The sequence below is a fragment of the Thalassophryne amazonica genome, chromosome 8 (genome assembly GCF_902500255.1).
Source record: "Thalassophryne amazonica chromosome 8, fThaAma1.1, whole genome shotgun sequence".
Taxonomy (NCBI): domain Eukaryota; kingdom Metazoa; phylum Chordata; class Actinopteri; order Batrachoidiformes; family Batrachoididae; genus Thalassophryne; species Thalassophryne amazonica.
Genome location: NC_047110.1, coordinates 114,671,199 through 114,698,066, shown reverse-complemented (window position 1 = coordinate 114,698,066; position 26,868 = coordinate 114,671,199). Strand labels below are relative to the sequence as shown.

Sequence of the window (26,868 nt, the reverse complement as noted above, 5' to 3'; positions counted from 1 at the left end):
ACCAACTTTATAAAGAATTTTGTCATTTCTTTTAAAAGTTCCTAAAGGTCAAGGAGGATGTGACCTCTGACCCCAGTAAATACGGGCACGTGTTCACTATTCAACAGGTTCATTTTTCAGCAGCTACATGCTAACTAGACAATCCACTGTTGGCACTGGGCTAAGCTAACTAGCTAATACAGTCACAATGCAAACACCAAATTACAAACTGTTTATTAGCGGATTTGTATATTTGTAATATTTTTGTAACACTTTATACTTCACCAAGACAGAAATTTATAAAGGTTTTGGTGTGACAGCAAGCTAATATTTTGTACGTTTACGTTCATGTTCTGACAGTTAAATCATTGATCCTGTTTGGTCATTGAAGGTTCTCATGGTTTATTTTTTGTGTGATTTGCAATAAATTTCACTGAAATTCAACCAAATTTGTCATAAATGTTAGTGGACACAGACATTAGCACTGAGTAAGCATAGCTTTGCACATCATTAGCGTCGTTAGCATCTGGACCTCAGCCATCGAGGTACTAAAATGTTAAATAAATGTAACGGAGGCCAGCAGGTGTCGCTGTGTAGATGTAGTTAGTAAACCTCACTCCCAACAGCTCAAAAGCATTCTCTGGTCACAAGGCCAGAGCCCTGGGTTTTAGCCTTCTGGTTAGAGAGTCCGACTCCCATGCCGGAGCTTGTGAGTTCGCGTCCTGAGGGGAGCGAATGGGCGGAGTCATAACAACACAACGCAGAGTGCAACCGCTACACAAAAATATGAGACACAATAAAATAAAATCACTGATTTTCTTCAACACTAACTTTATTGTTTGTCACAGTTTGCTTGTTTGAATGTTTTTTAAGACTGTGTGGAATTTAAGACGTTGCGTTTGTGTGTTAATGTGTGAACCTGCAGAAAATGGCGTCGCTCCTCCCATCTGTCCAGACAAAGTGCAAAAATACCCCAAAACAACACAAAGGCCACCCACACGCTAACCTGCTGCTAGCGCTGTGCCACTTTAATGAAACAAAAACAAAAAAAAACATCCTGTTTGAGTTCATAAAAGCAGAAAGACTCGTGATGCGTTTAAGAACTCTCGAACATCTTCTTTCTGTCAGCCTTGTCCTCGATGTTCTTACGCCAGTCGCCCACCGCTTCCGTCGGCTGCAGCCAAACAAAAACACGTTTTACTCCACAAATCAGGAACTTTGTCCTTCATACAGGTATTTCACAATTTCTATGTTGTTTTATGCATCAATTCTGTTCTGTGAGTTTAACTTCATTATTCTGACGTCCAGTAGCATCTTATTTTGGCTTATCTGTCCTCACGTGGTTTTAGGGCTTATGAAGTGGTAATGAGCTCACCTCCTCTTTGACCTCCTTCTTGACCTGCTTGAGGTTGGACCTGAGGTCCATGTTGACCGTGTGCTTGGACCCCAGCAGCGCCTTCAGCATGGAGTCAGCTGACATTCGCACCTTCTTCAGTGCTGGTTTCTTCACGCCTCTCAGATCCACCACTTTGATCTTCAGTTCTTCAATCTGCGAGCAAGAAAAGCTTTAAGAGCGCGTCTGAAGCTGGTGGCTGTTGTGATGTCATAGAGGGCGCTACCTCTTTGTCGGCCTTCTGCACTTTGGCCTCGGCGTCGTAGCGCTCCTCGTCCAACTTGTCAATGAGGGCGTGGAGCTGCTTGCAGACATCCTGATGAGACACAGAAATGGCAACAGGTCACATTTTATTGACCAAAAATAAAATAATTTACATGTACATTAAAAAGTTTTTAAAAAGTTAAATGTAAAAATTCTGCAGTGATGTGGGAAATAAACAAACCTTTGTTATTTCTGCTTTCTTCTAACTTAATTGTAAAAATAATTTCTTGTCTCACTAAATTTGACTGTCTAATTTGATTATAATTAAGTGAAGATGGAAATTAAACACAAAAATACAAACAAAACATCTTCAAGTAGCTAAAAGTGACGCTCGCTAAATGGAACGCTAACAGAATCCAAAGCTAACAGACTGTAAAGTGAACCCAACATTAATTCAAGCTTTAAAACGTATGCTTTAAAAAATATGTATATGTTAAAGGCATGTTCATTTACGGCGGTGACTCTGACCATCAGCGCAGCCTGATCGCCACTCGTGTCCGGCTCGGAACAATGTTCTGCCATGTAGGCTTCCTTCGCCGCTGTGATTTCCTTCTTCTCCTGCTCGATCCAGTTCAGAGCGATCTGCAGGATCACACTCTGGAACAAAAAACACAAACAGACTCGTCTTAAACTAAGTCCTAACTTAAAGTCTTTGTCTTTGAAAAACATTATTGTTGATTATTGGAATGAACTCGTTCTGATATTTATCTCACAAAATTAAACATTATCCTTGGACGTGTTTTGGGCTTCAGAGAACAATCCAGAATAACTACAGAACATGAAAAATGCAATGAAAGGCAAAACCAAACATTTACAAAACTCACCAAACAAACAAACAAACAACATCCATGAAGTTTCCATAAAACAATGACCACATCATGCTTTGACAAAGACAGATTAGACAATTTAATCAGGACCCACAGGAGCCCAAAGTCCTAAATAAGGCTGGAAAAAGTTCATATAAATAATTCTTAGCTCTGAGATTTTATGGGACCTCATAACACACTTTAAAAAAGTAAAGCTGCATTAAATTTTATGTTAAAATGAGTTTTAAAAGTTGATTAATGGGATGCGCTGCGTTCATTCTTTCACTTTGTTGTGTTCGTTACCTTCAGGTGATGCCTGCGGCTGGAAGTCATCTTTTTCCTGTTGAGTGAGATTAAAAGCATCATTAATCAAAAGCTCTGTTTATGTTTGCAACTCAACACAGCTCATATTCATAATATAAATAACATTTACTTGTAACAATCACAAGAAGGAAAAAAACTGCAACCACTTTTAAGTATTTAAGTTCAATGTTATGCTGATGATGTGATGCGACAGTAGTGTTCAGAATAATAGTAGTGCTATGTGACTAAAAAGATTAATCCAGGTTTTGAGTATATTTCTTATTGTTACATGGGAAACAAGGTACCAGTAGATTCAGTAGATTCTCACAAATCCAACAAGACCAAGCATTCATGATATGCACACTCTTAAGGCTATGAAATTGGGCTATTAGTAAAAAGAAAGTAGAAAAGGGGGTGTTCACAATAATAGTAGCATCTGCTGTTGATGCTACAAACTCAGAACTATTATGTGTTCAAACTGAATCTACTGGTACCTTGTTTCCCATGTAACAATAAGAAATATACTCAAAACCTGGATTAATCTTTTTAGTCACATAGCACTACTATTATTCTGAACACTACTGTATGAGTGTGAACACGGCACACTTCAAAAACTTAAAACTGATTCAAACTAACTTTTGGAGTCCAGAAATGAATGGAATTCTTTTTAAAAGCTTCTAAATTACTAACTGTCATAATTTTTTTTATTAAAATTTGTCTTATGTAAAAACCTAAATGTAGAACAACCACCACAGAGAGAAAAAGATCAACCATGTGAAAGATGAACCCAAGGCTTTTGGGCCGGAAATCTGGATCTCCACAAGTCAGGTTCCTTCTGGAGAACCATTTCTAAAAGGTTCATGGTAACACAAAGAACTGTAAAATCTATAAAACAGAAACATAAGAAGCTTGCAACCAAACAGATTTTACATCATCCAACAATGAGCCACCCAGAAGCTTTAAAAAATAATTCTGAAGGAACAGATCAAAGAGATTCAGGCATCAGATTTGAAGAGGTTTTAAGATTTTAAGAGTACATGAAGCACCATCCAGTGCCCCTACGACCCGAGCGGGTCAGGGCATCAGTGACAGCATGAGATAAGGCTCCATCACAATGACCTCACAGCCAAACAGGAAGTCCAACCATTCTTACAGCTGATCACAGGACAAAGTCTGGACGTCCTTTATGTCAGTTTTGGAGTTGTGTCTTCCTCGATAATCACATTGATGACGGCTGACGTCATTTTTCTATCTGATGCCTCCAACGTCTTTATCAACAACAACAGCTGTATTTCGTGAGGAGGCTGATGCAGTTTGACATGTCGCCCAACATCCTCAGCAACTTCTACAGCTGCGTTGTTGAGAGCATCTTAACCATCTGCATCATGGCGTGGTGCGACAGCACTACTGCTGCGGACCGCAGCCGCCTGCAGAGAGCAGGTAGGACTGCTGAGAGGATCAGCAGGACTCCACTGCCCTCTCTGCAGAGCGTCTCCCACCGCAGAGTCCACGGGAGAGCTGCCTCCATGCTCAGAGACCTCACCCACCCACCACACGGACTGTTCTCACTTCTACCCTCAGGAAGGATGTACAGAAGTGTGAAATGCAGAACATCAAGACTAAAAAAAACCCTTTTTCCCCTCTGCCATCATACTCCTGACAGAAGTCACAACTGTGGACGACCTCATCACTGTACATTTTGTATACACTTGCATTTTGCACAACTGTGTTGGACATTATATTGTAGGTATCAGACACTTTATATATATTAGATACAGAGAATCTGGAAAGTATTCACAGTACTTCACTTTTTCCACATTTTTTATGTTACATTCTTATTCCAAAATGGATTAAATTTATTTTCCCCTCAAAATTATGCTCACAACACCCCATAATGATAGCATGATTTTTTTTTGTTGTTGCAAATTTATTGAAAATTTAAAACTAAGAAATCACATCTACATAAATATTCACAGTCTTTGCTCAATACTTTGGTGATGCACCTTCGACAGTAATTCCAGCCTCAGGTCTTCTTGAATATGATGCCACAAGCTTGGTCCACCTATCTTTGGGCAGTTTGGTCCATTCCTCTGTGCAGCACCTCTCAAGCTCCATCAGGTTGGATGGGGAGCGTCGGTGCACAGACATTTTCAGATCTCTCCAGAGATGTTCAGTCAGATTCAGGTCTGGGCTCTGGCTGGACGACTCAAGGATATTCACAGAGTTGTCCTGAAGACACTCCTTTGATATATTGGCTGTGTGCTTTGGTTCATTGTCAATCAATCAATCAATCAATCAATTTTTTTATATAGCGCCAAATCACAACAATCAGTTGCCCCAAGGCGCTTTATATTGTAAGGCAAGGCCATACAATAATTATGTAAAACCCCAACGGTCAAAACGACCCCCTGTGAGCAAGCACTTGGCTACAGTGGGAAGGAAAAACTCCCTTTTAACAGGAAGAAACCTCCAGCAGAACCAGGCTCAGGGAGGGGCAGTCTTCTGCTGGGACTGGTTGGGGCTGAGGGAGAGAACCAGGAAAAAGACATGCTGTGGAGGGGAGCAGAGATCGATCACTAATGATTAAATGCAGAGTGGTGCATACAGAGCAAAAAGAGAAAGAAACAGTGCATCATGGGAACCCCCCAGCAGTCTACGTCTATAGCAGCATAACTAAGGGATGGTTCAGGGTCACCTGATCCAGCCCTAACTATAAGCTTTAGCAAAAAGGAAAGTTTTAAGCCTAATCTTAAAAGTAGAGAGGGTGTCTGTCTCCCTGATCTGAATTGGGAGCTGGTTCCACAGGAGAGGAGCCTGAAAGCTGAAGGCTCTGCCTCCCATTCTACTCTTACAAACCCTAGGAACTACAAGTAAGCCTGCAGTCTGAGAGCGAAGCGCTCTATTGGGGTGATATGGTACTACGAGGTCCCTAAGATAAGATGGGACCTGATTATTCAAAACCTTATAAGTAAGAAGAAGAATTTTAAATTCTATTCTAGAATTAACAGGAAGCCAATGAAGAGAGGCCAATATGGGTGAGATATGCTCTCTCCTTCTAGTCCCCGTCAGTACTCTAGCTGCAGCATTTTGAATTAACTGAAGGCTTTTCAGGGAACTTTTAGGACAACCTGATAATAATGAATTACAATAGTCCAGCCTAGAGGAAATAAATGCATGAATTAGTTTTTCAGCATCACTCTGAGACAAGACCTTTCTGATTTTAGAGATATTGCGTAAATGCAAAAAAGCAGTCCTACATATTTGTTTAATATGCGCTTTGAATGACATATCCTGATCAAAAATGACTCCAAGATTTCTCACAATATTACTAGAGCTCAGGGTAATGCCATCCAGAGTAAGGATCTGGTTAGACACCATGTTTCTAAGATTTGTGGGGCCAAGTACAATAACTTCAGTTTTATCTGAGTTTAAAAGCAGGAAATTAGAGGTCATCCATGTCTTTATGTCTGTAAGACAATCCTGCAGTTTAGCTAATTGGTGTGTGTCCTCTGGCTTCATGGATAGATAAAGCTGGGTATCATCTGCGTAACAATGAAAATTTAAGCAATACCGTCTAATAATACTGCCTAAGGGAAGCATGTATAAAGTGAATAAAATTGGTCCTAGCACAGAACCTTGTGGAACTCCATAATTAACTTTAGTCTGTGAAGAAGATTCCCCATTTACATGAACAAATTGTAATCTATTAGATAAATATGATTCAAACCACCGCAACGCAGTGCCTTTAATACCTATGGCATGCTCTAATCTCTGTAATAAAATTTTATGGTCAACAGTATCAAAAGCAGCACTGAGGTCTAACAGAACAAGCACAGAGATGAGTCCACTGTCCGAGGCCATAAGAAGATCATTTGTAACCTTCACTAATGCTGTTTCTGTACTATGATGAATTCTAAAACCTGACTGAAACTCTTCAAATAGACCATTCCTCTGCAGATGATCAGTTAGCTGTTTTACAACTACCCTTTCAAGAATTTTTTGAGAGAAAAGGAAGGTTGGAGATTGGCCTATAATTAGCTAAGATAGCTGGGTCAAGTGATGGCTTTTTAAGTAATGGTTTAATTACTGCCTGTTATATGGCTGGGGGGGCCTGGCTGCCGGTTTGTTTCTGTTTTTTGGTTTTCCTCCCAGGTGGCGTGCATTTGGGACTGAGTGGCTGTGTTGCTGAGGCTGTCAGGACCTCACCCTGATCACCTGCGACTCGTCAGGACTCACAGCTGTGGTGCATCTGGATGGATTGGAACATGTTGGCATTTAAGACTGGAGTGCACAGTGTGTATTTGCCAGAGACTCGACCTTGTGACCAGACAGGTGAGATCGTCGTCTCGGGAGCCATCTCATCAGCAGTGGATGCTGAGAACGTCCAGGTTTGATGCACAGTCTGTGAAAGAGGAGGGGGTGAGGTCTCACGCTCGTCAGCACACTTCCTGAGGTACGTTAGATTTTGTGACTAACAGTTATACAGTCAGTAAATGTGGTGTCCCTCACACCATATTGTATTGAGCTGTATGTTAGTCATGTATCAGCTTTCACTGCGGTGGAGTTTTGTGAACTGGATGTTCCATGCCTGCAGGTTGGGAAGCTGATCAGTAATCAAGCCAGGAAGTGTTTGCTGTTTGTACACCTTTAAGTGTTCTGTGTGTAGAGTGTGGACTCACATAATGGTTCCTTCTTTCACAGACTCGGTTGTTGCGGCCACCTGGGGGGTGTCGGCGGGGTCCTTGGGTCCGAAACAACTTCTGGCTCCGGACCGTTAGCGCTGCTGGGAGCGCACCACGCCAGGCCGCACCTTTTGTTGTTATATTATCACTGTTATGTATTAAATTCAGTTAGCCTTTGTACCGTGCTCTGCTTATTTCATACTGGGTCCTTCAAACGCTGGTCGGTTCTCCGAGCTGCGTCCGACACATAACACTGCCACCTTAAAAGCCTGTGGTACATAGCCAACTAACAAAGATAGATTGATCATATTTAAGATCGAAGCATTAAATAATGGTAGGACTTCCTTGAGCAGCCTGGTAGGAATGGGGTCTAATAAACATGTTGATGGTTTGGATGAAGTAACTAATGAAAATAACTCAGACAGAACAATCGGAGAGAAAGAGTCTAACCAAATACCGGCATCACTGAAAGCAGCCAAAGATAACGATACGTCTTTGGGATGGTTATGAGTAATTTTTTCTCTAATAGTTAAAATTTTGTTAGCAAAGAAAGTCATGAAGTCATTACTAGTTAAAGTTAATGGAATACTCAGCTCAATAGAGCTCTGACTCTTTGTCCTGCTGAAAGATGAACTGTCGCCCCAGTCTGAGGTCAAGAGCGCTCTGGAGCAGGTTTTCATCCAGGATGTCTCTGTACATTGCTGCATTCATCTTTCCCTCAACCCTGACTAGTCTCCCAGTTCCTGCTGCCACCACCATGCTTCACTGTAGGGATGGTGCCTGGTTTCCTCCAAACATGACGCCAAAGAATTCAATCTTTGTCTCATCAGACAAGAGAATTTTGTTTCTCCTGGTCTGAGAGTCCTTCAGGTGCCTTTTGTCAAACTCCAGGTGGGCTGCCATGTGCCTTTTACTAAGAAGTGGCTTCCGTCTGGACACTCTACCATACAGGCCTGATTGGTGGATTGCTACAGAGATGGTTGTCCTTCTGGAAGGATCTCCATTATTCACAGAGGAATGCTGGAGCTCTGACAGAGTGACCATCAGGTTCTTGGTCACCTCCCTGACTAAGGCCCTTCTCTCCCAGTCGTTCAGTTTAGATGGGCAGCCAGCACTAGGAAGAGTCCTGGTGGATCTGAACTTCTTCATTTACAGATAATGGAGGCCAAATGTTTCTGTACCCTGCCTCAGATTTGTGCCTCGAGGTCTACAGACAATTCCATTGACTTCATGCTTGGTTTGTGCTCTGACTGTCAACTGTGGGAGCTTATATGTAGACAGGTGTGTGTCTTTCCAAATCATGTCCAATCAACTGAATTGACTCTAATGAAGCTGTAGAAACATGTCATGGATGATCAGTAGAAACAGGAGGCACCTGAGCTCAATGTTGAGCTTAATGGGAAGGATTGTGACTATTTATGTACATGTGATTTCTTAGTTTTTGTATTTTGTTTTTGTTTTTTGTTTTTTTTAATAAATTTGCTAAAATTGAAAAAAATCACATTGTCATTATGGGGTATTGTGTGTAGATTTTTGAGGCAATAATAATAATAATAATAATAATAATAATAATAATTTCTTCAATTTTGGGACAAGGGTGTAACATAACAAATCAATCAGAATAACTTTATTAATCCCAAAGGAAATTGTTTGCAAAAGAAAGAAAAAGAAAAAGAGAAGAGCTATGAATACTTTCCAGATGCACTGTATTTTTACTTATTGTATTTTTTTTTTTACATCCCACTTTTTTTTACTATTTATAACTCTGCACCAGTGTGGACAGCAAAGTAAGAATGTCATTGCATAGAGAAAGTACTTTCTTCTTGTTCTATATGACAATAAACACTTTGAATCTTGAATAAGTGGCGTTATGATGAAGCCAGAAAAGGAAGTTATGTTTGTTGGGAATGTGCACGTCTGCATCAGCTGTCTGACGCCTTTCACCCTGTAACAGTACAGTCCCTCACAGTACCAGGACCTTGTCCTGGTACAGGTCTGGTTCCTGAGGAGGAACCAGGCCTGTGGAGATGGAGAATTATGCTCCTGAAGATTTGTCTTTATATATATATATATATAAACCCTGGAAGTAATTCCATCAATTTCTGTAATCTTCTGGAACTTTCTGCTGTTGAACCTGGGGGTATGGAAACCTCTGACCCACTGATGAGGCCTGTGATCTGATTTATTAGCAGACTGATGGCGGCGTTCATACTTACTCAGACATTCTGGTGGATTTTCTGGTTCACAACCTGCATGAAAACACAGAAAGACGGTGTGAAGCTTTTTGAGCCACAATGAAGCCCGTAGATGTTCAGCTGTCAGTATGAAGTTCTGACATCAGCAGGTAAGAATATTTGAGGTGAAAGCGGATCTGAATCCACAGCTGAAGAGCCTGAACTAAACTTGGATCAGGATCAGGTGTCACATCTCCACATTTTAAAACCAGATCCAGTGAAGAGCTCATTAGAATAACTATCTGGAGGAATATCTTCACCTTCATCATCACCATCAGTCTCTATAAGAGTGTAAAATAAACGACTCCATTTATTTCAGGGTTTAAAAATGTGCTCCTTTGTGATTCAGATTTTAAATTAATGTTTCAAACAAATAAATGCAAACAAATAAAAAATGTTCAACGTGAACATAAAATGATTACGTTGACATGATTATGTTTTTAAAGAAATTAATTGTTGTCGTTATTATATTTGTAATGTACATTTCTAATGTGCCACTGCTGCTTTTTTATATATTCGCTTTGGAAAATTTAATAAAAACATTTTGAAAACAAAAGAAAGAAATTAAAGTATTAAGATAAATAAGCCTCAATCAAATTCTGCAGAAATTAATCCAATAAGCTGTTTAACACAAATATAACAGCATCCTCATGTTAATGTTGCCCAAATGTCAAAATTATACCGTTTGTCCCTGACAATATTTAAATAATCAGCTTTAAATATTTACATTTTCATTTTCCTACAAGCATAAAAAATAGTCATGTCAGTGGGGAAAAAAGAACTTCAAAACTTAAAAAAAAAAACTATCAATCAAAGTTTGAGTTATTTTGTTTCTGACCTCAGAATTTGAGCTGGAAGTAAAAGGTCAAATGTCATTGACAAACATGGAATGTGTGTTCATGATGTCACAAAGGGTCAAAGGAGGAAAAAGACCACAGCAGAGACCATTTCATTCAAAAAAAGGAGGAATAAGGACCAATGTCTCACCTGCCGAGGGGACGATGAAGACGAAGACGAGGAGACGCTGCCAAAGCCGCACAGGGAAAAATCTAATAGAGTATATATGGAGAGTTACGATGCCTCAGCAAAATGCCCTCATCCTCTTTAAGGAAACGCAGTCCGACTCGGACCAATGAGCCCGCGAGATCCTGAAATACACCGGGCCCGGCCCCCCACACCCCCCGGCTAGAAAATCATTTAAAGGCTTTAAGACGAGTGCAGACAGCGAGGACACAGCGGCACAAAATAAAAAGCTTTTAGTGTTTGTGACCCTCAGTGTCTTCAAAATGTCCTCATGATTTTCCTTTTAAATTTACCCTCCAATAGTTCTAGAATTACTTTGAATAGTCCTCAAACTGACACGTTTTGAAAGCAGCAAAGCAAAAGGGCACTCAGAGAGTGCAGGCCTCAGCCAGAGGAGCCACAGCCACACCCACCGCACGCATGTGCTGGCTTTAACGTAGATTTGCGCCAAACAGATCAAACGAAAACTGAACTTGTAATGACGACAAAGATCAAAGGAACACAGAACTCATGAAGGAAAGGAAGGAAAAGAAAACTGAGCTCAAGATAACAAAAAAAAAAAACAGATCAAAGGAAAACTGAGCTCAGGGTGAAGGAAGAAAGCTGATTAAACAGAAACTGAGCTCATGAAAAAAAAAATCAGCAGATCAAGGGAAAACTGAACTCTGGAAAAAGAAAAAAGTAGATCAAAGGAAACCTGAACTTAAGACAAAAGAACAGATTAAAGGAAACCTGAATTCAAGACAAGGAAACAGATCAAAGAAAAACCGAACTCAAGGTTAAGAAAAAAAAACAGATCAAAGGAAAACTGAGCTCAGGGTGAAGGAAGAAAGCTGATTAAACAGAAACTGAGCTCATGAAAAAAAAAATCAGCAGATCAAGGAAAAACTGAACACAAGACAAAAGAACAGATCAAAGGAAACCTGAACTCGCACAGAAGAAACAGATCAAAGGAAACGTTGTATGTCTCCACAAATATGAAGTTGTCCTCAGAGTTTGTCTGGTCTCTGAGCAGTTTTAGGAATCAGTTTCTTCCTCCTGAGCACCACTAAATATTACAAACCAGTAGATTTTTGTCGTCCCACAAACAAAAGCTTGGTGGGTTTAACTCCTGATGGTGAGTGCTGAAGTGCCCTTGAACAAGACAATGAATGGCAAAAACACACAGTGACACAACAAAAGCACACAAATGTGGGAGGAAAATATTTTCAGTCAGTAATGTGTATAAAAGAAAACCATAAAGCAGACGCGTCCATGTACATGTAGTATTTTCACATGCTCATAGTATTCACAATGCTGCAGATTTCTCACCTTTTCCCCAGAGTTCATTTCAGCCACTGTTCTGGTTAAAAACTGGTTCCAGGTAGGCAGGTGCGGGTTTTATGGCTCAGTAGCGCCTCCCAGTGGGCAGCAATGTGAAAAGCTGATAGCAGCTCCTCAACCCGGAGGAAAATCTGGATCTGAGACACGATTTTGTTCTTTTCCTTTTCTTTTCCCAAAACAGACCTTATGACATCACAAAGACTGACACAGGATATGACAACAATCAGAGATCTTTCTCAAGAATAACAACTCTGGAAATGTTACTCAGATGGTTCACCTTCTAGAATTTAGACTGAAATATAAATCAGAAAATATAAATATTAAAGATACTGACAAAGAAGTAAAACTGTCATTTCAAAAAAAGATTATTTACCTTTTGTGGAACTTCATGAAACTGCAGCATCTTTTGAGAGAATGACGACGACGGAAAAGTCGATCAAAGCCGTCAATATTCAGAAAGAAATGTATTTTTAAATCAACTGTCTCAAATGTTCAAGCAGGTAAAAAGGGCGGGGGGGGGGGGGGGGTAGAGAAGCTCTCTGCTGACATCTGGTGGTTCAGTGTGAGAACGATTTAAAATTCACTTTTTTTTAATCTAAAATCTGACACTTTCTCGATTTGTGTTCTGCCTAAATTGAACATGTGAGAAATCCCTGATCCCAGTGAAGATATCAGACGACCTTCAACGAGAACTGGAGCTGCAGTCTGTGTCCTGCCCGACATCACCTCCAAAAACAGATCCATGTCTAAACCTCCAAACATCATCAGGGAAAAAAGTGTCAGAGTCTGGACTTTTCCCCAAAAACAAAGAAGATTTTTTGTAACAAACTGTTCCCACACAGAAAACGGTGCAGCCATCAACATCATATCAACAGAGCTGTGAGTCTTTAAGAAGCATTAAACATCTTCTTGTGGTCCGCTTTGTCCTCAATGTTCTTCCGCCAGTCGCCGACGGCCTCAGCAGGCTGTGGAACACACAAAGGTCACAAAGCCACACAGAGCAGATGCCCACCGCCGTGCCCACATCAGTGTGGAGCTGATCCTCACCTCCTCTTTCACCTCTTTCTTGACCTGCTTCAGGTTGGCCCTCAGGCCCAGTTTGACCGTGTCCTTGGAGCCCAGCAGAGCCTTCAGCATGGCGTCGGCCAACATGCGGACCTTCTTCAGGGTGGGTTTCTTCACTCCAGCCAGGTCAACGACCTTCAGCTTCAGATCCATGATCTGCAAACAGCATCAGCAGCTCAAAGCCCAAACCCAGACCAGCGCCAGGACTTCACATCACACATGTCTACAACGCCAGAGGAAAACCTCAGGGACAGTCTGAGAATTTATTTGGGAAGTAGGGGCGGTCACACCCTGGCCTAGGGCTGAACTACGGCACAGCATGAAGGTGACTCCCCGTCTTTCCTCACTGCCAAGGAGGACCAACCACCAGGACACAATATAACAAATTTATTCTTCTTAAACAAAAGACTTCAGGGTGAGAAAAATAAACAAAACAATGTACCACACACCTGCTCTTAGTTATTAAAATAAAACCACCACAAAAAAAAACCAACTCCCAGGGAAGAAACGGGAGAAAATGTTGTCAAAAATAAAATGACTTCTCAAGAAAAAGGCTGGGCTGCTTTACAAAAACTAAATGGTTCTAAAAGTTACAAGAGTAAAAAAAAAAAAATCATCTGTTGGGAGCCGGAAGAAGGTGGAAACTTTGATGGAGGGTTCAGCCCTCCTTTAAAAGCTGGAGCCGCCATTGCTGGACCAATCAGCCGGTGCCACCCGTACAAGCTCAGGTGAAAAAGGAAACGCACACACGCGCGCGCGCGCACACACATACACACACACACACACACACACACACAGAATGAAAAACACGTCACCCAGGTGGGGTGCCACTGTGACCCGGACCAGAGAAGCAAGAGGAAATGAATGAATGAATATTAAGTAGAAACCATTCAGTTTCAGATACACCAAACCCATTTTAAATCAAACTACAATTAGACAGTAGAAATAATAAATAACTACAGCAGGAGGCAGCGTCCAACCTGAGATCTGAACTCTCCTCACTTATGTCAGGGTTTGAATTTTGGTTTGCTTGTCTGTTTTTTGTTTTGTTTTGTTTTTTTTATCTGTTTTGTTGTTTTCATTGTTTCATTGGTTTTCTGTGTGGCTTATTCTTTTGCTGGGTTTTTCAGCCTCGATCTCTCTTGTCTGTCCCTGGGTTCTTGGTGGTGGGCGTTTCTCTCTCTCTGGCCACGCCTTTGTTCTGGTGCTTTCCACACACACCCGTTCATAATTTGCAGCTCATCACCTGGGTTATATACTTGTAAGATCACTGGGTGCATTTGCTCCTCGCCAGATTGATGCACCTTGTGCCTTCTCTCCAGCTCTCTATCACATGTTCCACAGTTCTGCCTGCCTTGTTGTGTTTAGGACCTCCTGCCTGTTTGAACAACCTCACCAAAGCCTGGTGATTTTTGTACTGTTGTGTTTTTTGGACTGCCTACTTGTGTACAACCTCTGCTATCCACACCGCCAAAGTCTTTTGTTTGTGTGAGCCTTGCATTTGTGTCCAACCGTCTTGGACCAACCCGCCTGTCAGATCAATCTGGCCAGCAATGGACACAGCAGGCTCACAGGAGGAAGACCAGCTCACTGCGCTTAGGTCCAGGTTTAGTGAGCTAGGTAAACGCCGGGACTCTTTCATGTTGTCAGTAAGCACATAAATGTCAGCTGACTGAATCCTCAGTCTACATCAGACGCGGCCACCAGTAATTCCGGTGTTCCACCACTGGGGCTGTCAGCAGCCTCACTGGCGTCCATACCTGCACCTGTGGTCTACAATCGGGATGGGTATCAGGAACCGGTTCTTTTCGGGTATCGTTAAGAAATGATTCGATCCACCGACATCAACAGCCTTTTTGCTTAATGATTCCCTTATCGGGCCTTCAGAGTGGCCGTTAGTTTTAGGGGTGTTTGTCAGGAATATGATCATTTCCCTACATTGATTGCAGACCCTGCAGCGAGTCTGTAATCGACCATTTCTGTAGCGCGGCTTTACTTTGAACCTTGAATCAATGAAGCAGTGCTTCGTTCTGCTGCTTCGTGATTCTTTGTTTTATTTCGCTTTATCTTAATTTTTCCCAGCTAAAATCCTACAGAGCACGTCTGTGAGTAATATTTACCTTTTTTATGTTAAATCGACCTGTTATGGTCTTCTGAAACAGTTGATAGATGTATTTTATAACTTATAAACGGGACCGATGCTAACGCGTTAGCATGTCTATGGCATTTTCAATGTTAAAGTTAGCATTAAGCTGTTCACATCTCAGCATGTTTGTGTGCATTTCTTTTCTGTATAATAATTAATGGGTCAGCATTTGTTGTTGTAAAAGTCAAATTGTAATTTTTTTAAATGTATTTTTGTTCATATATTAATAATAATAGCAACAATACAATTTTAGAGAAAGAGACGAAAAGAACCTGATGAAACAAAACAAAAGAAAAGATCAAACCAACTAACAATGAAAATAAATACATACATATAGAAATAAATAAGTGTTTCCTGTGAACACCTAGTGACTCTCACACCTCCACTTCATCCCTGTTTTATTTAAGTTTAATGACAGTTTGTTTCAGTCAAACCATATTTTCAGTGTGTTAATTTCTTCAGTGATTTCCTCCAGAACTATCTGCCAAACTAGAAAACTGCTGCATCCTAGTAAGAGCAGAATACTACTGGAATGAATTTGAATAAGGAAAGTTGTATTTTTTCTCACTAAATGGATGCTGCACTCACTCCAGTTTATTGTCTGGAATAGTCCCAAATTGTATTTCAGAGCTTCTAGAATTCAAACATTTTCATGCAGGTGGTGTTGGGGGTAATTTTGGGTTTCAGCTTTCTTTGTTTTTCACCACTTTCATCCCTGAATATGTGAAATCGTGAGTCACTTTTGTGTGGATTAAAGTCACTAACTGGGATCAACGTAGAGATTTTCCTGACAAACACCCCCAAAAACAACAGCCACTCTGAAGGACTGATAAGGGAATTGTTAAGCAAAAAGGTTATTGATGTCGGTGGATCAAATCGTTTCTTAACGATACCCGAAAGGAACCGGTTTTCGATACCCATTCCTAGATGTGACACAGCTCAGAATTGTAGCAGAAGTCAGAGGTGTACAGGGTGAAGAGAAGAGGGGCCAGCACCGTGCCCTGGGGTGCTCCGGTGCTGATCACAGTGTCAGACATGATGTCCCTCAGCCTGACATACTGCAGCCTGTCGGTGAGGTAGCTGGAGATCCAAGTGACCAGGCAGGGGTCCACTCACATCCTGTTCACTTTGTCCTGGATCATTATACTGTATGTTTACTTTTATTCTCCTGAATTTTACACTTTGATTTTACTGTAAAACCCTTTGGACACAGTATGGCTGCTGGAAAGGACAAAATCAATCAATGTTGATTGATTTATTGATTACTGTGTTGATTACTCTGTTGAATACTGTATTTACTATGATGATTACTGTAATTAAATTACTGTTTTATTACTGTAACTACTGTGTTTGATTACTGCAGACCCCACAGACTGATTACAGACCCTGCAGAGGGTCTGTAATCAACTGCTTCTGCAACAGCTGTTCTTGAAGCAATGAATCAACAAAGCACTGCTTCATTGGTTCATTGCTTCGCTGCTTTTCAGAAGCAGCATATCCGCTTCGTAACCCCTCTCAAGCCATTTAAAGATGTCAATTGTGAGTCACTTTTGTGTGGATTAAAGTCACTAACTGGGCCTCTGGTATTGCTGGAGGTAAGAAACGAAAATCGTCCTCCGTTCCGTCCTCCGCGGCGCAGCTCCAAACGCTACGCCACTCTCCGCTGAGTCAAGTTAGAGTCCAGCCAGAATTAATAACTTCAAAGCAAATCACCTTTTTAAATCAAATGACACCTCTTTCCAAACACTGCAATACAAACAATAAATTACAATTACATTACATTGATGCTGATGTGCAGCCGGCTGAGCTCAGAGTTACGGAGTGACATTCATGCCATTAATGTCTGAAAGGAAATGCTTTTGACAAAAATTATAACGCTGTTGACTGTTGATTACTGTAATTACTGTGATGATTACTGTAATTACTCTGTTGATTACTGTAATTACTCTGATGATTACAGTGATGATGACTGTAATTACTCTGATGATTACTGTGATGATAACTGTGATGACTCTGATGATTACAGTGATGGTGACTGTGATTACTCTGATGATTACAGTGATAACTGTGATTACTCTGATGATTACAGTGATGGTGACTGTAATTACTCTGATGATTACTGTGATGATGACTGTGATTACTCTGATGATTACTGTGATGATGACTGTGATTACTCTGATGATGACTGTGATTACTCTGATGATTACTGTGATTACTCTGATGATTACTGTGATGATAACTGTGATGACTCTGATGATTACAGTGATGGTGACTGTGATTACTCTGATGATTACAGTGATAACTGTGATTACTCTGATGATTACAGTGATGGTGACTGTAATTACTCTGATGATTACTGTGATGATGACTGTGATTACTCTGATGATTACTGTGATGATGACTGTGATTACTCTGATGATGACTGTGATTACTCTGATGATTACTGTGATTACTCTGATGATTACTGTGATAACTGTAATTACTCTGAAGAGTACAGTGATGATGACTGTAATTACTCTGATGATTACTGTGATGATGAATGTGATTACTCTGATGATTACTGTGATTACTCTGATGATTACTGTATTTACTCGGTTGATTACTGTGATGATAACTGTGATTACTCTGATGATTACTGTGATGATAACTGTGATTACTCTGATGATTACATTGATGATGACTGTGATTACTCTGATGATTACTGTGATTACTGTGATGTTACTGTGATTACTTTAATGATTACTGTATTTACTCTGTTGATTACTGTGATAACTGTGATTACTCTGATGATTACAGTGATGATGACTGTAATTACCCTGATGATTACTGTGATAACTGTGATTACTCTGATGATTACAGTGATGATGACTGTGATTATTCTGATGATTACTGTTTTTACTCTGTTGATTACTGTGATGATTACTATAATTACTCTGTTGATTACTGTGATTACTGCAATGATTATTGTGATCACTGTTGATTACTGCAATTGCTGTGATGATTATTGTGATTGCTCTGTTGATTACTGTAATTACTGTGATAACTGTGATCACTCTGATGATTACTGTGATTACTATGGTGATTACCGTATTTACTCTGTTGATTACTGTGATGATTTCTGTGGTGAACACTATAATTACTCTGTTGATTATTGTGATTACTGGGATGATTACTGTTATTACTCTAATGACTACTGCAATTGCTGTGATGATTACTGTGATTGCTCTGGTGATTACCGTATTTACTCTGTTGATTCCTGTGATGATTTCTGTGATGATTACTATAATTACTCTGTTGATTACTGTGATTACTGTGATGATTACTGTTATTACTCTAATGACTACTGCAATTGCTGTGATGATTACTGTGATTACTCAGATGATTACTGTAATTACACTGTTGATTACTGTAATTACTGTGTAATTACTATAATTACTCTGATTACTGATTACTGTGATGATTATTGTGACTACTGTGATGATTACTGTGTTTATTACTGTGATTACTCTAATTATTACTGTAATTGCTGTGTAATTACTATAATTACTCTATTACGATTACTGTGGTGACTACTGTAATTACTCTTGATTACTGTAATTGCTGTGATGATTACTGTAATTACACTGTTGATTACTGTGATTACGGTGCTGAGTGGGAACATGGCCATGTCCTTGGCCAGGTGACATGTGGGCGTGTCCCTGACCTACAGTCTCTGGGGTCCTCAACATTGAGACAACTGTGTCCTGGATCATGTCCAGAGAAACTCACCACATGGACTAAATGTTCCCTCACAGTGTCAGTGATCCTCCTCATGAGTCTCACTACATACAGTAGTGTTCAGAATAATAGTAGTGCTATGTGACTAAAAAGATTAATCCAGGTTTTGAGTATATTTCTTATTGCTACATGGGAAACAAGGTACCAGTAGATTCAGTAGATTCTCACAAATCCAACAAGACCAAGCATTCATGATATGCTTGATATTATGATATTCAAATGGGTGTTTCAACAAGACAATGACCCCAAGCACACTAGTAAACCAGCAAAATCTTGGTTCCAAACCAACAAAATTAATGCCTCACAGATGTGAAGAAATCATGAAAAACTGTGTTTATACAACTAAATACTAGTTTAGTGATTCACAGGATTGCTAAAAAAGCAGTTTGAACATAACAGTTTTGAGTTTGTAGCGTCAACAGCAGATGCTACTATTATTATGAACACCCCCTTTTCTACTTTGTTTTTACTAATAGTCCAATTTCATAGCCTTAAGAGTGTGCATATCATGAATGCTTGGTCTTGTTGGATTTGTGAGAATCTACTGAATCTACTGGTACCTTGTTTCCCATGTAACAATAAGAAATATACTCAAAACCTGGATTAATCTTTTTAGTCACATAGCACTACTATTATTCTGAACACTACTGTAAATGTTCATTGGACACAAAGTCATTCCAGCGAGACCCAAAGATCCTCCACAGAGACCTGGGACCAAAGACATCCCGTCCTCACCTGGGGTCACTGGTTAGAGTCCAAGTCTTAGAACCAGACAGTCAGCTGTGAATTCTCATAATGTTCCAGTCAAACTTTGCTGAAGAAGCTCTGATGAAAGTCATGCTTCTATTTAAATTGATAAATGGACTAAAACCTAAAGTCAAGATGTCCACATGTCCAAAAACGTGTGTGAGAGTGTTTGAGATTATTGAAGTCAGACTCACTCAGACATCTTTGTTTCTGTTTGTCTTCAGAGACTGTTGATGATCACAAAAAGACAATCAGGACCGAAATATGACAGAAACAAAGTAGACTCGTTCTAAATGTGTCGTTATCAGGATAAATGAGTCCCAAACAGCCGCACACACGGGTTCAAGGGGCTCAATTAGGACATGAACCCCGAGAATACAAAACTCAAAATGACCATCTGCATAGACGTTTAGACTTTTACTCAACTTATGAATGTTCGGTGATGGAAACCTGACCCTTGACCCCAGTGACCTTGAACTTTGACCCAGTGACCTTGAACTTTATGAAATGACACATCTTTAACTTGAGTAAATGCAGAAGCGTCTCGATGAAGGTTCTTTTTTGTTTCAGTGTGAAGCATTCTGATCCGATTTGTGTAACTGAAGCTGAAGATGTTGAATGTGAAAAAGAACTTGTGCCACAGTAACTGTGGCTCAGGGTTAAAGGTCAGCAGCGACATTTCTGATGAGGTGTTTTGACACGCCTGAACAGCAGCTGATGGTCTTTGAGGCGTGCTGCGTTCCTCGCGGCGTGCAGATGTTCATTCATTATTACACACTGTGTCTGACCCACAAACTGCTTTCCAAAAGTGTCTTAAAGCTACATTGATTCCACATTCTATCAGAAGAACATTCACCAAAGAAGTTTCCAAAAAGCATTTCAAATGAAAAAAAAAAACTATAAAAAGGTCGTAGATTAATGTGCTCATTTATACGATTCATTCAGACGCAGCACAGAATCACAATCTGTATTATACATGTTACATGTGCTGCTAACAATGTAACGCCAGGACAGCAAAAATATAGGTGAGTGGGTGAGTGAGTGAGTGAGTGAGTTATGCATTCTGAGGACAAACCAAGCGAGATTTTGATGGTCTGAAATGAAGCCCTACCAGAAGAAGAAAAAGGTGCAGTTCCTTGACTGGCCACTTGAGGTTGACTCCAAAACAGAGCGCATTCTCATAGGAGTCCATGTTAAAATGTCCAACTTTAGAGCAGAAATAAATATGTTAACAGCCTGGAATAAAAACAGATTTGGACTCTGGATAGTTTCCTCCATGATGACTGTACAGGATGTTTTTTTTTCTATGTTTTAAGACATAAAGTTCTGTAAATTTAGGGGTGTGGTCACTTTGAGTGACAGCTGCTGAGTGGAGCATCTCCACGTCTCGTCTTTAGCTCGTTGTTGGCCTGATGTGGCTGGTCGTGGAAATGGTGTTTGTTTAGAGAATTTTATGGCAAACACCTGGAATAATCTGTCTTCTTGTTGTGGACAAATGTCCTAACGGATTATCGTTCTTAGTTTAAGATGTTTTAAGCCATAAATTTCTGTATAATTGTGGGTGTGGTGTGCTTTGAGTGACAGCAGCTGAGTCTAGCATCTTGACTCTCGTTGCCAGTGTTGCCAACTTCGTGACTTTCTAACTAAATGTGGCGACTTTCCAAACCCTCTTGACGACTTATTTTCTCACAAGTGACTAGCGACAACTCTAGCTATTGTTCCTGGCGCCACTGGAGACTTTTCAGGTGTTTGGCGACTCAAAAGTGAAAGCACGTATTGATCTAGTCGCTGCTGTCACTGAGCAGCAGCCCCCCCGCGGGTCCCCCCGCCTCCACTCAGTCCGCTGCAGCTGCAAAGCCACAAAGCCCTATTGCAAAGCACTGAGCGGAGGGATAGCTAACCTGGCTCAGACTCAGTCAGCCTACTTACCTCATTTGCTGCGCTGTGACTAATTAGTCTCCAGACTTTGACAAGTTATTTTGAGGAGCAATAGCCATTTTAATGGCAAAATTAACAAACAAACCAAGAATCAAGTTATTTTTTTTTTTTTTTGTAGTTCTAAATATTAAGGTGTCTTACTCACTTTTTTTTTTATCTCTCCCACAGTTTTTAACAGTTTTTTAATGTAATTTCAACAAATACATTAACAGTAAACAAACAAAGGACAATGCCACAATAACAGTCACAGTATTATCATTATAAATAGAAAGAGATAGAAAAAAAATTAATTGTACAATAACAAAAGGGATTCTTTAACATTAATTCTCTTTTTATTTAAAAAAAAAAATCCTTATAGAGCGTGAAAGTTTTATGACATTTGGGAGAATCTATAAGCTTAATACTGCTTATATATTCTTCAAATTCAGCCAGAAGTCTGTAAATTCCTTTTCAATACTCTGCATTCATGAATATGGAATTTACCAAACAATATAACAACGTTGATAATGTATTCAATGATCTCTCCCATGTTTTTTTTGTACAGCATCTGTTATGGTCATACTATGCAAATAATATGCTAATTGGATGATGACATCATTTAGCTACTTCTAGCGACTTCTAGGACAGCCAATAGCTACTTTTCTTACTGAGGAGTTGGCAACGCTGCTCGTCGCATCTTTAGCTCATTACCTGCTCAGTAATGCTGCTCGCTGTTGTGTCTGTCTGTTTGGAGTATTTTATTATTTTATTTTATTTTATTATTATTGGAATAATACAGCTTGTTGTACGGTGAAACGTCCTAGTGGATCACCTAAGACGTCCCGGCTGCAGTATTTGTGATGAGTGAAACCCTCCTCTCATTTAATGTTGTATGCTAATGTGTTAGCACTTTTAGCAGCTGTTGCAGCCTGATCCATTAGGAGCCTTTGATGCACAATTACAAAGAAATAAGCGGCTCATAATTTTTAATGCCCACACCAAAGTAAATCATTAGGAGAACCACCACACAGTCACCAAAAATATTATTTAATAAACACCTAAACCCTGGTTAGCCTATTAGCTTAGCTGGCTCAGATTCGAAGAGAGGGGCGTGTTCAGGCGGCTTTCATCAGACACTGAGACACCCACATTTTGCCCCTTTATGCATTAATGAGTTCATCTTGAATCAGTGCAGAGGGGCTCTCAATATGTCAACGCCAGATACTGACGTCAAATGAGCTGTTCCGGGTCTGTTTAGAAAGCCTACAGGTGACATCACGCAAGCTTGGCCCAGGATAGATACAGTCTACGGGACAAACCTGAATGCTTCTGCTGAACTTTGATGCACTAGACTGATTTTAAAAAGCCCACTATGTCATATCATGTAGATGTGGCGCCCCCTGTTGGATGGTTTATGGAAGCACCTGTCCTCACGAGCATCTGCTAAGTTGTAGATGGTTAGCAGATGCTGAATAAATGGCTGGAAATTACCACTGGTTGTGGTTCAAACTCAAGTTTGGCTGCTTCCTGAACACAACTTGCACTCATCACTACACTCAGCTAACAAGCTAGCAACAACAGGGAGAAACACAACGCCATAACGAGGCCAAATCTAAACGAAATGCATGACAAAATGGGACACTAAAGCTGCAATAAAAGAACAGACAGAACATCCAGCTGAGGTTTTGGTTATACATACATACATACTAGATAATGTACTGAGGGTCAAATCTAGGCTTAGGGTTCCCATGTGCCTTTTTGCAAACTGTCGCTGAAAATTCACCCCTTTTCAAGAAAACCCACCATGAAGCTGTATAAATGATGATGCAAAAGACAAAAAGTGCATGATGCACATTTTCTCCAATCACAGCCCAGAAGCCTATAATTCTTTCAGAAATGTCTGAGTGTCTTGGTGGCTTCCCTCAGTAGTTTTGTACTTGCACAGTCACTGAGTTTTTGAGAACTGCCTCCTCCAGACAGATTAACCACACAGTACCACACTGTGTGTATTTATTATATTAAAATCATCCTTATATTTAGTTTGTCCAATTACTTATGGCCTCAGATAACAGAGTAACTTCATAAAACAGCTAAGTTAGCGTGTTATTTCATAACTCTGTGAATTATTAGAATCAATCATCATCATGGAAGACCGTCGTATTGACAAAGACGTCAGTGACGCCGAAGGTGAGAACGCAGCCCAAAAGCAGACGCACAGATGCGTCCCAACTTTGGGCAGACAAATCAGCTGTTGGGTCAGGTCTTCTCTCTTTGTGGGCCTGGCGTGTTCGGTCCAGTTCCTGCACGCGCTTTTCTTCAAAGGTCTTAACCCCCTTGTAGATGGCAAGTCGCCAGGCACTGCGGTCAGTGGCAAATGGTTCTCACCCATTATCGGGTATGCCACAGGCCCCAAGAGATGCCTTTAGGCAGTCTTTGTAGTGCTTAAGAGGTCGTCCAGACTTTCTAGTGCAACTCAGAGAAGAAAACCATTCGGAAGTCACGTGTCGTCCATCCGGACCATATGTCCAACCCATTGGAGCTGGGCCTTCATGATGAATGCCTCAATGCCAGATATGTTAGCTCTGTGAATTATTTAAACTCTGCATTAAACCTACAGGAGCATCTTGATTTGTTTTTCACTTCAGCTCCATGGTGATTTTGCAACATTACAAAGATTCCACCACTGTCCGAATACTTATGGCCCTGCTTACTCTATATATAAAAACACTTTATAGCCACCATACACACTAAATAAAGTCAGCAGGTGACCACCATCAGTTATGGTGTACCCGCGCCAATCTGATGTAATAAATAAGGGAACCTGAAGGTGGGTTCAGTGTGGATCAGCACCACGGACAGCTCACCCTCAGGCAGCTGGTTGATGGGCTGAAGTTTAATTTGATTGTTCAGTGAGACGTGTGACTCTGATCTGGTTTTGGTCTCAGGTCCTGACTGGTGTCTCTGTCAGCAGTAATCTGATCACTTTTCACTCAAAGGTCATTTGACCGACCAACTGAGAAACCAAAAGTCAAAGGTGGACCTGAAGAGAACTGAAAACCTTTGCATGAATTTTATTTATTGATTGATTCTGTTTTACTCAACTGGATAAATAAAAAGATTTTTAAAGTCTTACAAAAGCAGAAAATACAAGCTTGTTTTAGATTGTTTTTGTAAAAAAAAGAAAAAAAATACATGGAATTTTGAACATTCTGAAGAACTTTAGAGGAGTCCTGTCCTACATTTGGATGTCGAATTAAAATCCCCCATTCTTTATTTCTTATTGACCATGAGATGTTTATTATTCATTTGTTCAAAATTAATTCAAAATCATTACATTCATGAACAGTTTGTCCAATCAAACATGAGAAAAAAATCCAGTGAAGTTTTGGTGTTAAATAAAAGCTGAAGGAGTTCCTCACCTTGGCCATGATGATGAGGACGGAGCCCGGCTGACTGAAAAGTCAAATCTGTCCTGGCTGTTATGGGCTTGGTCGGGGGTTTGGATGTCCCTCTTTATGGACATGGTCCTGAAATACCTTCATTTATTTACTGTTGGCCTCGTAAATGGTCCAAGGTCATCCTCAGTCCTTGCTTGGTTTGAATCTGAGAGCGAACAGGGAACAGAGTTGCTGTGGATCAGTTATCGCTGTGAAAATGACACGATTACTCCAGAAACATCGGGATGCTCCAAGACAACTCTTAGAGCTCAAACAAACATTTTGACACAATATCTATATTAATGAATAAATGTAATAACTAAAACTAACTAAAACTCAGTAATTTTCTGTAACTTTTTTAAAATTCCATCCTGTGACTCTAGATGAGCAGGCAAACAAAATCCAGATTCAATAAAATATTCTGGTCATAGTGACGTCCTTTTCGTCTTCACGCTGAGGTACTGAATCTCCTCCTGACCTCCTCAGAGGTCAATTTTATGACCTGACACTGACTCACATTATCTTCACACACATTCTTTACCTCCGTACCTTTAATGTCTGAAGTTTTATTTGTCATTCTTCACTTTATGTCAGATTCCAAACACAGAAACTGAAAATACACAAAAAAGAGACAGAAATAAACCAGAGTTCTGCTAAAAGTCCAAGAACCAAATCGCCCTGGAATTCAGGGTTGGTCCAGTCAGGACTAACTTAACAATAAACAATCATTAAAATAAATGAAGCTTACCTGCTCGGGGTGCTAATGGTCCACCTGCATTAAGTGAAATCCACTGGAAATCATAATGTTATGGGTTTATTTTCAAATAATCAGATGTTATGTGATCTGTCAGTGAGTACTGAAGACATAAATTACAATCAGAATGTCAAATTTCATTGATCTGTGAGCAGATATTTATTTATCCTAATTAAAGTGAAACATGTAAACATTTGGTAATATTAATATAGCCATCAGTGGCTATACTTATAAAACAAAGGCACCTGTAATTTAATATAAAAAATCGATATATGAAGAATAATTAGTTTTAGCCCTGATTTTTAATAAAAGCACAAAAAGGTTTTGCTGTTTTTTTATATATATATATATATATATATATATATATATATATATATATATATATATATATCTATATATATATATATATATATATATATATATATATATATATATATATATATATATATATATATATATATTTGTATAAATGTACTTAACAGTAAACATAAAACTCAATAAGAACCAGATCAGACCAGACCAATCAGAACCAGTAAATTATGTTGAAGAAATTTAAGACTTTTTACTCATAAACTATATCTAAAATTAATAATAACCAAACTATTTTGTGAAAAAGAAATTTGAGAAATACGTGATTCAGGGGGAGAGGTTTTTTTTTTAAAAGAAATGTAAAATATCTGAGCAAATTCAGTTCAGAAAAGATATGAATACAAACAATAAGATAAGTGATGCTGGAATTTAACATCGATAATTAATTCTTTTTAAACTGTTGTTAAACTACCTCAAATTACACAAACATTAAAGCCTAATAAATTATAACTCACTTTCTATGATAAAATTATTTTTCATTATCAGCATACAATCTTTAATTATTCATGTGTTTTTGTCACTGGCAATTGTTGAGTTTACAGCGGAAAAGTAATTCAAGTGGTTTTAAAATTTTTTTAAAGTTTTTTTTTTACTGTGAAAACATCTTCGTAGACTTTATCATGACAAAAAATAGAACTGTAATGAGTTC

General features: G+C 39.6%; 1 protein-coding gene and 1 long non-coding RNA gene across 2 annotated transcripts; both read right to left on the bottom strand.

Annotated features, from left to right (window-relative positions):
* Window positions 1–786: 786 nt before the first annotated feature.
* Window positions 787–10,793, bottom strand: LOC117516361 (troponin I, fast skeletal muscle-like). The gene is made up of 7 exons (XM_034177325.1): window positions 10,649–10,793; window positions 9,644–9,676; window positions 2,746–2,782; window positions 2,105–2,233; window positions 1,599–1,688; window positions 1,355–1,528; window positions 787–1,153 (listed from the first exon to the last, which is right to left on the bottom strand). Exons 2-7 carry the CDS (start codon window positions 9,649–9,651, stop codon window positions 1,076–1,078), a joined length of 516 nt encoding a protein of 171 aa, XP_034033216.1. The 5' UTR covers window positions 9,652–9,676; window positions 10,649–10,793; the 3' UTR covers window positions 787–1,075.
* A 2,267-nt stretch (window positions 10,794–13,060) lies between these two features.
* On the bottom strand, window positions 13,061–26,072 carry LOC117516362. Its single transcript, XR_004562374.1, has 3 exons — window positions 25,646–26,072; window positions 25,079–25,262; window positions 13,061–13,228 (listed from the first exon to the last, which is right to left on the bottom strand). It is a non-coding gene; the product is annotated as an uncharacterized LOC117516362 (long non-coding RNA).
* Window positions 26,073–26,868: the final 796 nt, after the last annotated feature.

What these genes read in the sequence shown, in the direction of transcription:
- LOC117516361 (XM_034177325.1), bottom strand. An exon ending in GCCGCAGGCATCACCTGAAG is followed by an intron (nt 2,234 to 2,745) that starts GTAACGAACACA and finishes TTTTTGTTCCAG; the next exon opens with AGTGTGATCCTGCAGATCGC. An exon ending in AGAAGGAGGTCAAAGAGGAG is followed by an intron (nt 1,154 to 1,354) that starts GTGAGCTCATTA and finishes GTTTGGCTGCAG; the next exon opens with CCGACGGAAGCGGTGGGCGA.